The 16,379-nt window shown below is 29.9% G+C and overlaps 1 protein-coding gene across 3 annotated transcripts; it reads left to right on the top strand.

The window, feature by feature from the left end:
• The first annotated feature begins 11,191 nt into the window (after positions 1-11,191).
• On the top strand, positions 11,192-15,779 carry LOC129876420 (probable transcription factor GLK1). Of its 3 annotated transcripts, none has more exons than XM_055951863.1 (7): positions 11,192-11,371; positions 11,890-12,184; positions 12,785-12,925; positions 13,793-14,023; positions 14,321-14,377; positions 14,735-14,821; positions 15,437-15,779. In XM_055951863.1, the coding sequence occupies exons 2-7, from the start codon at positions 11,900-11,902 to the stop codon at positions 15,578-15,580; spliced, it is 945 nt and encodes a 314-aa protein (XP_055807838.1). In that variant the 5' UTR covers positions 11,192-11,371; positions 11,890-11,899; the 3' UTR covers positions 15,581-15,779. The 3 variants fall into 3 exon arrangements, with proteins under 3 accessions (XP_055807838.1, XP_055807837.1, XP_055807839.1); XM_055951862.1 differs by having other exon boundaries at positions 11,192-11,598; XM_055951864.1 differs by having other exon boundaries at positions 11,192-11,598; positions 14,745-14,821; positions 15,437-15,572.
• Positions 15,780-16,379: the final 600 nt, after the last annotated feature.

The following is a 16,379-nucleotide window of genomic DNA, read 5'->3' as shown; positions in this document are numbered from 1 at the left end:
CATCCCAATTCAAGAGTTTATTTGATTAATCATTGAAGATAAATTAGACCATCAACTCATTATTCTAAAATTAAAATTTTAATATTTAAAACCTATATGAAAAATATAATAAGTTTGTAATTCCTCATATGTTAATATGATTAAAAATATATTTTAAAATGATGGTCAAAATTTACATTGAGATTCAAAAAATAAAAAGTGACATAAACTTAGACTGAAGAAGTTGTTAGTATATTTGAAAATAATTTAATTCTTATATTTCATGTTTATTAGTAGAAATTTTTGAATAGTCAAAGAAATTCTTCTTTGACCATATTTTTCATAAATATATGAATTATTAATTATTATAATTTCAAATAATTAATAATAATTAATTGTGAATTATTAATTATTACAATTTTGATATATATAATTTAAACTCTTTGGAATATAACTTTGGATTTGGAAGGTTGAATTTGTGAGTTTGTGTTCTAGATGCTTTGGTTGGTGCCAGCAAATTGTATTTGACATTTTGATGATTTTAGCTTGACTTTGTAATTAAGAGAATGGTGATTACCTATATTTTTATCTGATTATTATTGTCCTAATTGTCAATTTCAAAACTCCTATTTAAGTAATAGTCGAAGTTTCTAAAAATTGTGAAATTTGAGTTTTGATATACGTATCAAAATTTTTATTTATATAAGGAAAAAATTAAAGACCAACACAAAATAGGAGAAGAAGTGCAAATGACTCAAACCTCACGAGCGAAGTCATAGTAAGAGTTACACATTCAATAAAATTTAATAACTTTAGCTCAAACTTTACGTATTAAAAAAAATCTTTTAATATGGCTAAATAATCTATTCATAAAAAAAACTCGAATGAATGAGTTGCGTCAAATCGTATACGTAAACATGTAAAAGGGTCATTGGTAGAGTGTTTTTTGGAGAAAATAATATATGCATTATAACTTTATGTATTAATTACTAGCATCTTGTTTAGGTACACTTTTTCAGAATATGTATAATTATTAATACACTATATTATGTATTGAGGTATGTATTACTAGTACCGTGAATTTCTATGTATTAGTAATGTAATGGATTCTAATGCATGCATTAGCATAGTTAAAGACACAATTATTCCTCAAAACCTTTTCTACATCTTTTTCATCATATTTATGAAAGATATTTTTATAAATAAATATATTTTTAAAACAATATTCAATGAATATTATTTCTATTCACCAAATCAAACACTATATAAAAAAAATCACAGCATAACTAATTAAAATATTATTAATACACTATATTTTATATTATTTTTATACACTCTACCAACATGTAAGAGCCATCAGTATACAAGGAAACATTTTGGATCACAAAAACAGGGTTTTAAATGACACATTTGTTAGTAGTACTTTGTAAAAAGAGACAAAGTGGGGCCTCTTAAATAAACAATGTTTGCATGGTCCCATCAAAGAGATTGGAATTCAAAATTTGAATTTGTTAAAGTTTGACTTTTAAAGGTTTTAGCGTTAAATTTTATTGCATTATTGAATATACGAGTTCATAATATGATATTTATTTAATTTTTATCATTTTGTATCAATATAATTTGTGTTAAAAAATGTAGGGTTCGATGAAACCCGTAATTCAAAATCTACATTCCACCTAGTGACAATCAATATTCCAATATTTTCACCATTTCTTCTAATTTATGTAAGTATATTCATTTTTTGTTTATCTAAAAAAAGAATTATTTTTTCTTAAATTAAACCACGAGCATTGTTTGTTTATATATATAAAACATATGTAAGCTTAAACAACATAAAATTAGTGTCTAACCAAACCAAAACGGTTTTGCAACTCTATCTTTACAAGTTGTAAGCTTGTTGCAGATAATCTATTTATTTTTTAAAACTATAATCTTAAATTTTAAGAATATTTAGTAATAAATATTTTTTGAATGAACTTCTAATCAACAATAAAATAAAATAATATTACTCCCTCCGTCTCATTTTATGTGGCACCATTTGATTTTACATGGTGTTTAAGAAAAGACGAAAACTGTTGAAACTTGTGGTCTAAATCAATCATTAGCTATCCGTGTAACTGTAAATCACTTCATTAAGGGTAAAAAGAAATTTTAAAGTTAAATTATTTCTAATTATGGTAAAGTGACATTCATTTTGAGATAAACTAAAAAGAAAAGAATGTCACATAAAATGAGACGGAAGGAGTAATATATAATACTTAAAACTCTCAAAAATGTACAATTTCCTTTGGATATTAACCCAAAAATTATGATTTAATTTGGAGTTTAGTGTCAAATTTCAAAACAAAGGTACGAATGAAAAGACAACCCGTAATGAACTTGACTCTGCCTCAAAAAGGGCGGGAAGACCTTTGACCTGGGCGGAGAAAGGATTGGGGTCGCTTTTCTTTAGGACTTTAGTCCGTAGCAAGGCTGTGAACTAGGTGTAATAAATTATCTCCAATTAAGGCCACTCATTTTGTAATCTTGGGTTTTAGTGCTAGCACATCCATCACATGTTCCTTCCCTTTTATATTGCATGAACACTTTCAATTTTACACAATAATTAAGAAATTATTAATATATTAGAAGACTTTATTATTTTGTCCTTTGTTTATATAAATATAATAGATATAGAGTATAGAAATAACTAGTATTATAAAATTGTTTACCTTCAATGCAGAGAATTTTATAATACTTAGTTACCTTGTAACTATCTATTTAGATTGCCAACCAAAAGAAGAATGTAACTATCTTGTTAGCTTTCAACCAAAAGGAGTGGTTCTTTTAAATATGTCCTTGTATGTGCTATTTATAACTCTTTCCATTTGAATTTGGTAATCTGATTTTGACATAATACGTAGTTTATGAAAGTAAAGAAAACTTTAAATTTTGTAGTATTAAAATTTAAACATATCATATGGATCGCTAAAAATAAAAAAATTACCAAAAAAGAAAAAAAATATTCTTTTTAAATCTATTAAAAAGAAAAGTAAAATAAACGAATTGATAGGAATATTTCATATACTAAAAAGTAAAATAAACGAATTGATAGGAATATTTCATATACTAAAGCATGATTTCGATAAATCAAGTGCATTCTAGTACGACACATTTGTTAGTATTACTTTATAAAAAGAGACAAAGTGGGGCCTCTTAAATATACATTGTTTGCATGGTCCCCTCAAAGATCTAATATTTATTTGGACAATATCTTTAATAGTGACTTGATATTTAATTGTGTTTAGGCATAAATTTTAATCTTGAAAGTTGTTAGTATTAAATTTAATGTAATTTTGAACTTACGAATTTAAAATCTAATATTTATTGAACAAAAGGCTAAATCCTAGGTTCGATTGAAATCCGTAATTCAAAAGCTATATCTCATCCCGTACAATCAATACTCTGATATTTTCACCATCCACCCAATTTATGTAAATATATTGATTTTTAGTTTTTCGAAAGAAAAACATAATTTAATTAAACCACAAGCATTTTTTATTTCAAGAAAAGGAATATTTTACAACTTTAATCAACATAATATTAGTGGAGAAAATAGTCAAATGTCCACTCTATCTATTAACGGATTTTCAACTACATATTCATACTTCATGAGGGTCCTATTACCTTTGAACTATTTATTAAAAGGAAACCCAATATATATATGCATTTTTTCATTGACAAATTCCTTGTTAACATGATGATCTGACACAACGATTAATCAGGAGGAATTCTAATCACGATCCAAAATGGGTCATGAGTGGCACCCACACTTATTCTCCTAGGTGGGAGAACCAACACTACAAACTCCAACTTATGTTAGCGATTCAACTTATGGAATAATACAATAATGCGGAAGCCCAACTTACGAAAATAAAAAACAACAATCCACTAGGGTCTATTACATATTATTCCCAGAACCTGAAAGTCATCATATCAAGGACATCTAATTCTAAAATACTAACTCTCGAAATATCAAACACCAAAATAAATAAATAACATAATGTGTCCAAAAATTAAGGACATCATACCATGCCCGAGAGAATTCAACACGAGCTGGAATGAATGACATACCCTGAAATTTGGTGTGCTGGACACTGGCTATAACTGAGGTCGAGTCGAAATCGATGGTATACTCGCTGCACTTCACAAAATAAAATAAAATAAAAAAGTAGGAGTCTGTACAGGGCAACATGTATCGAGTATGTATCATCGGCTGACTCAAAATAGAAATCAATATGCATAAGGTAATAGCAGAAAATCAACTACAACACTTAACATGTGACAAACAACAAGATCAAGATCAAGTGACAACACAATGAAAATGTGACGTAAGTAGTCAACAATATCCAAAGTATATATGAGGACTCAGATCTCCACACCACGCTCTTTTGGGAAATGATTTATTTGGGATTGAGTAGATTAAGTCATTTTAATATGTTTTTCTTTAATATTACCGTGCCGGAATATGACACCTGATCCAATAATATCGTGTCGACTCGTGACATCCAATCCAAATATACCGTGTTAGAACGTGATATTCGATCCAATAATATCGTGTCGGAATGTGACACTCGATCTAAATATACCATGTCGGAATATGACATCCAATTCAATAATATCGTGTCGGAACGTGACACCCGATCCAAATATACCGTGTCGGAATATGACATCCAATCTAAATATAATTAATTTATCATTCTTTCTTATTACTTTCCACTTTATTAACAATATTTCATCAAGTCTTCTTTATTCAAGGCATCACTTTTAATGGGGGAAGTTCAAGATTATCGATTTCACGGTGTTGGGTTTCAGACCAATCACAACAACATATCAACCATCCAAATCATGACAATTAAAAGCATAGTAAACTTCACACATTACTTAATTACTATCAATCGCTATTAAGAGTCTATCTATGATATAAAATAAAATCATAACCTACCTCAACCGAAGAATCGAAATCATGTTAGCTAATTCACCAATGTTTTTTCTTTTTTCAATGCCTCAAAACATTTTTAATCTATCAAATATACAATATTCGTGAGTAAACGAGTCCGTAGATACCCATATTACTATATGTCTAGCCTAGACCCAAAAACTTACTCGAATCTATAATCAATTTCCCTAAAACTTCAAGCCTTGGTTAAGCTTAATTCCTCCAAATAACATAACTCTAATCGTATTCATATAAAATAATATACTTAATATTACTCCTTGGGAGGATATTAAAACGATAAATTTTCAAATAAAGGAGAATCTAAACCTACGAGCAGAAAGAAGAATAGTAGCGCACTTTTCTTTATACAAAATTTTACAATTAACTACTCAATCATTACTCCAATTATTGCATCATTAAGATTGATCAATTTACTCATTAACCAATCATTGGCTAAATTACTTTTCTCAATTTTCCAACCAAAATAATTCACCACCCTCATAATTCTTTCCTCACTTTTTATCTACTAATATACATATTTGTTACCTATCATGTGACAAAATCACTATGTGCATGCTGGAACCGAAACTCGGCTATAATTTTCTAAGTTGGAGAACGTGGTTGCTCCTTGTTTTGGGTTCGGTGCTGCACAGGTGAGTTTTTTGTATTCACCCCTTTTCTTTTCTTTTATCTTATAAAATAATTATGTACTAAAAGTAATAAATTCTATCCTTTTATTTTAAGAAATATGAGACAAGTAGTATAGGATATTAAATAAATTATAAATTTAGCCCACCAACTAAATTAAATATCTAAAGTTACCCCTCAATTAAATAATTGTACCTACCAAATAGTCAAAAATACTCATTAAAAATTTATGAAAAATGAGTTCTTTATAAAATAAAAAGTTCTAATACTCAAAACGACTTAATGGGTGGTTACATTATATTTATTTTTTCTTCTAATATGATGAAGTGACACAACAATTTTAGGAAGAGTCCTAATCGTTGTGTTTATTTCCCTTTTTAACATAGTGAAATGACACAACAATTTAGAAGTGTCTTAATTGTTATTTCTATTTTCATATAATTTCAACATGATGAAGTGACAACGATTTAGAAGATTTTTTTAATTATTGTACTTTTTCACTCGACATGGTGAAGTTACACAATGGTATATGTTTAAATATTAAAAATATAACAAATTATATATATGTTTATTTGATATAAATTCAAATTGATTCATATGGATGATCCGAATCAAATCTTTTACCATGGGTGACTTAAATGCAAAGAAAATGACTCAATAGAAAGGATAATTTGGAACTTTAGTTTGAGTTTGTGAAGATTTTAGTTTCCATGTAAAAAAAAAATAGTTTATACAAGGAACTTTTTTTTTTGTCATAAATAATACTCACATATATTACACATAATCTATATATTATTATATGATAGAATAGAATAAGAATTCTGAAATAAGAATACAAATATCAATAATACATGAATGAAAAACGTTGAAATGATAAAAAAAAACTAAACTTTTGAATAGTAAAAAGAAAATATTTAATTTTATTTAAGGAAATTTTAACCGTCCTTCACAAACTATGATACTAAAGAAATGAAGAGGGTAACAAATTAAGAACTTTGAGCCATTTCGATAATCTTACATCATTATGAATTTTTACATGAATATCGATTATATATACTGATTATTTTTACTAGTCAGTATATATAAATTATATTTATACATTAATATATATTGGATGACGATTATTTACGTTAATTCTTTTAAAACATTAGATTTTTAATATTCAAACTAAAAACTTTTAATTATAAAAGTGAAAATTATATATTCTATGTCACGTCCCGAGAGGGTATCCTAGACGAGACCGACACTTGAAGACCATTACTGGTCCCCAAGCAAGCCACTTGGTTCAATCACACAATCATTCATCAACATTCTAACAACGGAAGACTCAACTTATTAAGAAAAACAACTCATAAGATAAGGCTAAGGGCCAACAATCTTTCTAATCAATCAAAACAACAAGACTAGTATGAATGAAACTAATACAAAAGACAAATTCAATCGAGTACATCAACAATCTAGTTTATGAAACCTCTATCAACTATCTAAAATGGTGCCAATGACAGATTCATGGCTACCTCAAATCAAATAAAGAAAACTAACTCAAAAGCTAGAAAGATAAACGTGGTATCCTCTGAAAGCAGGGAGGACTCACCAATCAGCTGAATACGAATAGATCTTCAACGATGCGCCTGTTGATGATCTTTAGTAAAATGATGCAAGCCCAAATGGATGTCAGTACATGGAATGTACAAGTATGTAATATAGCCAAATGAAACATACATAAAGGTAAAATCAAATCAGTACAGGGACCTCAAATCGGGAAGGTGAACAGCTCAATCAAGATATCCTAAGTCTAAACAAGAATGAGATTTAGACAGAGATCAATCATGTACAATCCAATTCAATCCAATCAAAGTACTAGCAAAACCTATGTGGGAGTTTCTCTTATCCAACAATCATCACTTATGAGCTGGTGATAGTACAACAAGACGACGTTGTTGCCACATCAGTTCAATACCTTGCCAAGGTAAGAACGAATCAACCATTCATCGATCTAAAACCAATCAAGTCTTATCATATCACGACAATAAATTAGGAAACATCCGACTTAACGGTTCAATCCTCTCCTATGTTTAGCGACGTAGTTTTTGGGTTTGAGTTATTACTTATCATTACCTAATTCGATGCTCGATACTCCTTTCACAACCCCGATCAGTCGTGATTGGCACCCACTTTAACTCTCCAGTGGGAGAACCATTCTAAACAACCTAACAAGAACAATCGCAAAGTATACAACAAGCTTAAAGATGCGGAAGCATGTTTAATTAAGAATAAATGCTGAGTTTCCATAAACTCAGAAAACGCCTAGTTTTCAACCCAAAATATGCGAAAGTAAAACATCCTAGGAACTAAAAGTCATCGTACCAAAACTCTAAAACTAAACAAGTCTAAAAAGGGAAATGCAATTCCTAAAAGATGTCACTAAGAGTTAACAAAAAGTCTGAACATCTAGGTCTCGAAAGAAGGACTAGAATAGATGAGAAAGTCCACGGCAGCATGACAGAATATCTCACTTTTGGACTCAAGCATGATCACTACTCATTTAGATGAAGTCTCTCCGCAACCGACTGAATATGCCCTGTACTCAATAAAAAATAGAGCAAGTGTAGTATTAGTACACAAATATAATGGTGTACTGGTAGGATCACGTGGTTAGCCAGCAAGCGGATCATATACAAGTAAATTCGATATAGTAGGCATATACATATACAAAATAAGTCAACAAACCTCACGTTCAACCATATTCAGCAATATCACAATTTAATATTTTTCACATGCTATAACTTCATACAAGGATCCTCTCAAGAGACCTACAAACAATCAACTTTGTGTAGGAACGTGACACCTGGACCAAATATGTGTCGGAATAGGACACCCGATTCAATTGTGTGTCAGAATGTGACACCCGATCTAATTATGTGTCGGACGTGACACTCGATCCAATCATACCACAATCACAAATACACTCAGTATTTATAGCATTATATCGAGAATAGGTTCATCATAAAAATAGGCCAACAGTGATTATTTCACATATAATCTAGCATATTTTCCTATACATATACACATGCATATCATGAAGCAATTTAACTATATGAAACACATACGGGAAACTAAACCATCACCTACCTCAAATTCAAGCTTCAACAACCTTACAATGCAAGAGCCTTTCCTTTCCGGGTTTGTTCTTCTCGTTCTTGGTCTAGAAAATAGTAAAATACATATAAAAGAATCAACACAATGGCCTAACTATCATGAAATATAACACCATTCACATCCTAGGCCAAACCCAAAATTCTAACCCCACTATAGGGTTATTTTCCACCATTAGTTTCAGTTTCAAACCCTTCCCCAATAATTACCAACTATACATTTTAGGTTCTAGGAATCAAAGTATGAATTTATGGAGTAAAATTCTTACCTTAAGCGTGAAAATCCATGGAAAATTGATAGAATTCGCCCTAGGTAGCCTCTCAAAGTCTTAGAAACTGATTTTACAGAAAAGAATTATTTCTGAACTTTGTCATGACTTAAGTTGCGACTGCCCCGATTTGGTAGGATCCATCCCTCTCTGGCGGGAATAATCCCGCTCTGGCGGGATATGCGGAAATAGTGAGCTCGGAGTTTGTGCTCCAAGACCCCACTTCACAACACACCTCTTTCAAAGATGTATTAAAAATATACCCTTCACGCCAATTTCGATTTTGAGAGTTTTACTCGCTCAAATTTGATTTCGCAAAGCCATAAATGCTTTGTATCGTCTTGGCTGTCAGCCTATCTAATTAAAATAGAGATTTGACTTTCCATCAGTCACATGATCACTCTAGACTTTACTTGACTTAGAATTCATCCAAATCTGGCCTAGGCTAAATTTTTCCGAAGTTACTATCTAAAGTTTTCTAGCCCAAAATTCTTCTCCATTGGCCTATTCCTAACGATGGGGACATGTCGTTACAACTCCTTCCAAAACTCAAAGCTTATAAGACAATCAATCCAATCAAATCAAATTAATAAGTCTCAAATACACTCTTATCACTTCATCAATTCTATCAATTCAATCATTTCAACCAATCACTTTCTGAATCATCTATTTTAAGAAAAGTTTAGACAATCATTTATGACTTGGGTTCAATTACAAAAATATAAAGGACTGTCAAGCTCATCAACACTGTCATCATACTCACATCACAATCATATTCATACATTCAGAAATTCAACGCTTTAAACTCAATCCTTAAGCATATGTATTCATATCTATCAACATACTGTTAGGGTTCATGAAGCAATTAGTTCAAATCATTTGTTCAAGGAATTAATTCATCGAAAAGTATGAATCTATTTATAATCAGTAAGATATGTAGATTTGTAGATTTGTAAGAAAAGAATTCTCAAAACCATAATTATGGGGTCTAAATCCATTCACAATCAATCTATCACAATCATGGGCACATGGAGGAACAATGTCCATATTTTGGTTCAGCCTTACATACCTAAACTGGAAGAACAATCGAAGATTCGAAGACCTTACTCAAAGAGTTTGAACCCTAGCCTTTCTCCTCTTCTCCAATACTTGCTATCAATTAATCTAAGTGTTAATGAAAGCTTTTGGCATTTAGGATACTGATAAGGGACTCAATTTAGTCCCAAAATGTCATGATTTTGATTTGGAATGGGTAGGAAAAGACCAATCTACCCTTCATTAAAACCTAAAATTGGTCGTCTACGAGTCGTCATTACGACTCGTAGAAACTTTGACGGGTCGTCAATTCCATTGATTCGTGGAACTGAGCTAGAAAAGATTGTGGTCTACGACTCAGGTCTACGAGTCGTAAACCACTCGACGAGTCGTAGACTTGACTCGTCCTGCAAGTCTTTGAAAATCAGAGAAAATTGAGTTTCTGAACTTTTCATACGAGTCGTTCTTACGACTCATATACTTTTTGACAAGTCATCAATGTGACTCGTAGGAGTGACATTCGAGCTCTTAAATTTGGTTAAGTGTCAGGTGCTTCTACGAGTCGTTTCTACGACTAGTAGAAATCATTACAACTCATAATGTCTGTCGAAGGAGTGAATCTCAATACTCAAAATTTCTCTAAGTGTAGGAAGGGACTACGAGTTGTCCCTACGATTCGTAGAACTCTCTACGAATCGTAGAGGACACTGGATCTTCAAAATCAGTTTCTTTTCTCAAATTTTCTCCTCATCATCGAGCCTAATTTAGATTAGGATAACACAGGATGTTACATTCTAATTATTCCATCTCAGCCTAATGGCACATATTTGTTCTCATCTCAATCAAATGAACAAAAAAACAAAACTACTCATAAAACAGCTCACAAATTCTTGTACAGTAATAGATTTTTTCTTTGTTCAAAAAAAGGCCATCCACAAAACCTTTAAACAAATTATATTTTTTAATTCAAGAACAAGCCAAAAACAAAGACAAAAAAACAAAAATCAGACACACACCCGTCTTATACAAGTTGTGGTGGAAATTAAATCTTCCAATCCTCCACAGTTTTCCTTATAACTTATATATATATATTACTCCCAATAACAACAAAAATAAAACAAGAAAGAATAGAAAAAAATCAGACCTATAACCTTACTGCAGTGGCTTGTAGACTTGTTTTGCTGCGGAAAGTTCAAGTGAAAATCCATTAAAACTGTGGGCCTCACCCGTCTACTACTCGACCTTAAGTAACTACAGTTAGAAGGATCCATCCAATAGCTTAATGACTTGCTTGGGTCATCTAAGTGGTAAGGCCTCCTCCGATCGACCCTAAGTCTCCAAGTCTTCATCCTCTATTCACTAAGAGGGAGTGAGTTGGGTCCTCCTTTATTTTTGAGATTATATATCTCATGTTCTAAGGGGATTTATCAGTCAATATTCTTGAGCGACTTGATTAGCTGTTGTAACAGGACAATATTATAAAAATCGCATTTTAAGAAGACTTATCTATCGATATCTGAGTGACTTATAACAGGTAATCAATCTTACTTTCAAAATTACATATCTCAAGGACACCTACCTATTGATATTCTTGAGTGAATTAATTATATGTTGTAGCAGGTAATTTGTCTTATTTTTAATATTATAAATCTTACGACTTACTTGCCGATATCTTGAGTGACTCTATCTTATGTTCAAATCAAAACTTTCATCATAATTTAAAGAAGTTTACCAGTCAATATCTTTTTAGTGACTTGTTATAGCATGTAATTATATCGTATTTTCAAGATTACTAATTATCTCACATTTTTTTTTATACTTGTAGTGTTTGGGATATGATGCTTGCTGTATCTGCACCATTGAGCTACAAAAATGAAAGGGAAAATTATGATTTCTTCCAAGATTTTCCCGATGGGAATTTAATCGACACCATCGATTTCGATGACCCTTTCGAGGGAATCAACGATGGAGATTTTCTGCCAGATTTGGAAATTTTTGCAGAATTTTCAGTTAGTAGTTGTGAAGAATCTGCTACTAACGTAAATATGAAATCCAAGTCAAAAGAAACCAAAAAATCATCTAGCCAAATCAAGAATCCTCAAGGGAAGAGGAAAATTAAGGTAAACTTTTTTTTTTTTTTTGTAAATAATTTCAAAAAATGTCATTTCAAAAAGAGTTAAAGTAATATACATTGTTAGCATATGTAATTATTGCACCATCATGTTATTGCTGCATGAATTCTAGCAGCAGTTAAGATTACATGTTAAGAATTATAGCGTATTATTTATCGATATTCAGCTTTAAGTGACTTGATTAATTACTTCTAGGAGATAATAATTTGTCTTATTTTTTAAGATTATAAATTTATCATTTAAGGAGATTAATTACTTTCTTTGAATGATACGATGTTATATAAATTTATTTACAGTAACGATACGTATAACTTAATTAAACTTTGTGATGTAACTCATGCAAAGTAAACCTCAACACAAGTTATGATCAATTTAATTTTCTCTTGGGAATTTAAGTTATATACGCTGATATGACAATATAATGAGTATTTTTAATAGATAAGTTATATGTTAATGTTTTTTTTTGAATCAATTAGGCTTATATATATATATTGGGAAATGTTAATTTTTCTCTTTATTTGTTTGTTTTGTTCTCTCTTATTATTTTTTGGGATAAAGTGGAAGTTTAATTTCTTGAATTATGTGAAGGTGGATTGGACTCCAGAGCTACATAGGAAATTTGTAAAAGCAGTAGATAAATTAGGTGTAGATAAAGCAGTCCCATCAAGAATTTTAGAGCTTATGGATACCCATGGACTAACTCGCCATAACATTGCTAGCCATCTTCAAGTAAGTTTTCTTCTTAAATCGAGATCTCGAGTTTCGAGATCTAGATAGCAAGTTATTCGATCCGTTTCAATATGACATTTTTATTTATCGAGAATTTTAAAAATTTTCAATATAAAATGTACATATATGGAAACTCTATAAAAAGTCTTATACAGTCACAATAATTAATAATTTAAAATATTTTGAAGACATATTAAAAATTTATGATCAAAGAATTACTTGTTTTGCTCTCAAAATTAGATTATCGTCACATAAATTGGAACGGATGGAGTATCTTGTAGTAAGGGAGCATTCTCCACGATGTGAGAGTTTTCGACAATAATTCAAATTTAATCAAAATTTAATATGAATTCGAACATCGAGCGAAGAACCAATACGAAAACTCTCTTCATTTAAAATTTTGTATTTTATTTTTCTTTTTAATCTGTTTCAAATTTCCTTTTACCTTTCTGTAATTAATAGTAGTAAGTTTTCATTCTAACATTCTTGTTTCACTCCTTGTAAGAATGATAACTTATGGCATACTTATGACAACATAATTCAAATAGGTATGTTATATACCTATCTTTAAATTAAACCTATAAAATTTGAAAGTATTTTAAACATTTTCAAACTTAATAAAATTCAAATTAAAGGAAGGAGTATCTTACTTAAATCTTATTGTATGAGTTAAGTTTTTTTTAAAAAAAAATAAAAATAAAATATTATTGCATTAAGTTCACGTGCAATAAGTAAATCTTTGAGCATGATATGGTAATCTGAAGAATAGAAGAATAATCGGATATAATCAATTATATTGACCCGATAATATAAAAATTATTTACACTTCAACGATATGTAACTTAAATTCTTGTTATACGTGTGCAGAAATATCGAGCTCATCGAAAACATTTGCAAGCGAGAGAAGCTGAGGCGGCAAGCTTGAGCCAGAGGAAGCAAGCCACCGCGGTCGGAGGCGGAGGAAAGAGAATTATGATGAACCCATGTCCAGCACCACCAACCATGGGTTTTCCACCCATGGCTCATCATATTAGACCCTCACATGTTTGGGGGCATCCACATGTGAATAATTCCTTTTGGCATCCACATTATCAAGGGGTGAGTTCTTTTTTTGTTTTCTATTTACATTATCATAATTTGACTCGACACAGAATTTTAAGTAAAAAAAATGAAAATTTTAGGAATTTGTGATTGATCATATAACATGTTTAACATTTATATGGTTATAAAAATTTTAAAAAATATAATTTTTAATATGATATGATATTTGTGCAGTTAATATACATTCAAAAAAATTATAATTTATTTTAAATTATAGGTTTCAAAAAAAAATTATTTATTAAGTTTTATTATGCTCGATCAAATATTGTTATATAAATTGAATTTTTTTTGTAGGTATTAAATTCTCTTGCATTTGGCACTCCTTGCTTTCTTGCGCCCATAGCGCCCACGGTAACTATTCGATCAAACATTTATTGCTTTATCAAGTTTTATTTTCCAATCTCGTGCTAATATTTAATAGGCGTTTGGTTATGCAATTTGAAGTTTAAATTTGAAGTTTTTATTTCAAATCAGTGATTATTTATGATATTTGTACAAAATTTTCAACGATTAGTTTCAAATCATAATTTTAACTCTTAAATTCTCTCAAAAGTAGGTTTTTAATTTTTTAAAAATTTGACCCGTAAATATATATTTTGAAAAAATATAATATAATTTTAATTTTAAAATAAAAACTTATATTATGTTAACTGGACGTGAATAGATTTTCCGTACCGTTTTACTTATACAGAGAATAATTTGATCCAGAGATTTGCAGCACCTCTTATGGTCCCGGGCATCCCACCACCCCCTGCCATCATCAAAGTTGACACAATTTCCTCTGATTTGCATCCTGTGAGCCTTCTTCTATCTCTCAACAATTACGTTTAAAATATGATTCATTGTTACATAAATATTGATCGTTTATTTTACATCACAAAGTTTTGAAAAGGATAATATATAAATAGATATTTAAAGTTGTTCTTAACTAATAAATAAGCACTTCAATTTGAGTATGTATACATCCGGATATTGTAACTCAATTTCACTATGTCAATTTAACACTCTAACTTACGAAAAAATTATTCATACACCTATAAAATTGATGTGTCACATCAGTGTCGAGTGTCCATGAGACACAATATGGACGAGTTAAAGTGTTTAATTGTTAGTAAAGACCAGATTGGGTGTTAATTAGATATACACACTCAAAGTTGGAGTGATTACTTGCTCACTGAGACCAAGTTTGAGTATTTGTTTACGTATTATGCCTTTTAAAAATATTTTCTTCTTTTTTTAGGCAAATTTTTCATCAAGGAAATTCATAATTTACTACATATACAATTTTTTTTTAAAAAAAGATATTTCATATACAATTTTTTTAAAAAAAAAATATTTCATATACAATATAATTTTTCGATAAATTGATTTTTTCCAATTTCTAACATATTATCTTGATATTATTGGCAGTCAAAAGAGAGCATAGATGCAGCTATTGAAGATGTTTTATCAAAGCCACAAATGCCACTTCCCATAGGACTGAAACCTCCATCAATTGACAGTGTGTTGAATGAATTACAATATCAAGGGATTACAAAAATACCCCCAACTTGATTTTATAATAATCAAGGTAAAAAAATTTTGAGGGGATTTTGTTGATTTTTTTTTTTTACATTCTACGATATTTCTCGCACTTGATGTATTTTTTTGTACCTGATGTATATACAATGAAGAAAAGAAAAGAAAAGAAAAGAAAAAAAGTGTTCAAAGGTCTTTGTCCTTTGATACGTGTGATAAGAATTATAATTTCATATTGCAATTATAATTTTGAGATAAATTTCAAGTGAAATATAATAGTATTATGAGATATTTCATTAAATTAGTAATTTTTTAAGTTTGTTATACTCCTTTGTTCTTCTGTCCGGTTGGGACAAGAACAATGATTGAACTTAACAAGGGTTGCACATGCATGGAGTGGTCACTTTTTGTCACAATTTTGTCACCAATTGATTATCTTACAAGGGGGAGAGCTTATTAAAAAAAAATGTTCGATTTGCGTTCGAATTTGATTTAGGTCTTGATTAATATCGACTATAACAACATTTTAATGGGGAGTAAATTTGATCTAAGTTGTATAGTTTAGGAACAAAGTTGGACCTTTGACCTATAAAAAGAAGGATGAGATCATTCAAAAAGATTCAAATTTCCGACATTAGGTGTAAAATTTTGATAATTAGTGACTAATAATATGACATTGAAAACAAATATTATTTGACATCAAATATTGTTATTTTAACGATATTTTACCTCAAATATCATTGTTTTTATGACATTTGTTCATAAATGAAGAGGAATGTAATTTATATCCCAATATTTATTTCAGTTGTCACTCAATAAATGTTATGTTGTATCT

Source organism: Solanum dulcamara, chromosome 12 (genome assembly GCF_947179165.1).
Source record: "Solanum dulcamara chromosome 12, daSolDulc1.2, whole genome shotgun sequence".
NCBI lineage: Eukaryota > Viridiplantae > Streptophyta > Magnoliopsida > Solanales > Solanaceae > Solanum > Solanum dulcamara.
The sequence above is the reverse complement of the archived record's forward strand: the minus strand, read 5'-3'. Positions and strand labels throughout refer to the sequence as shown.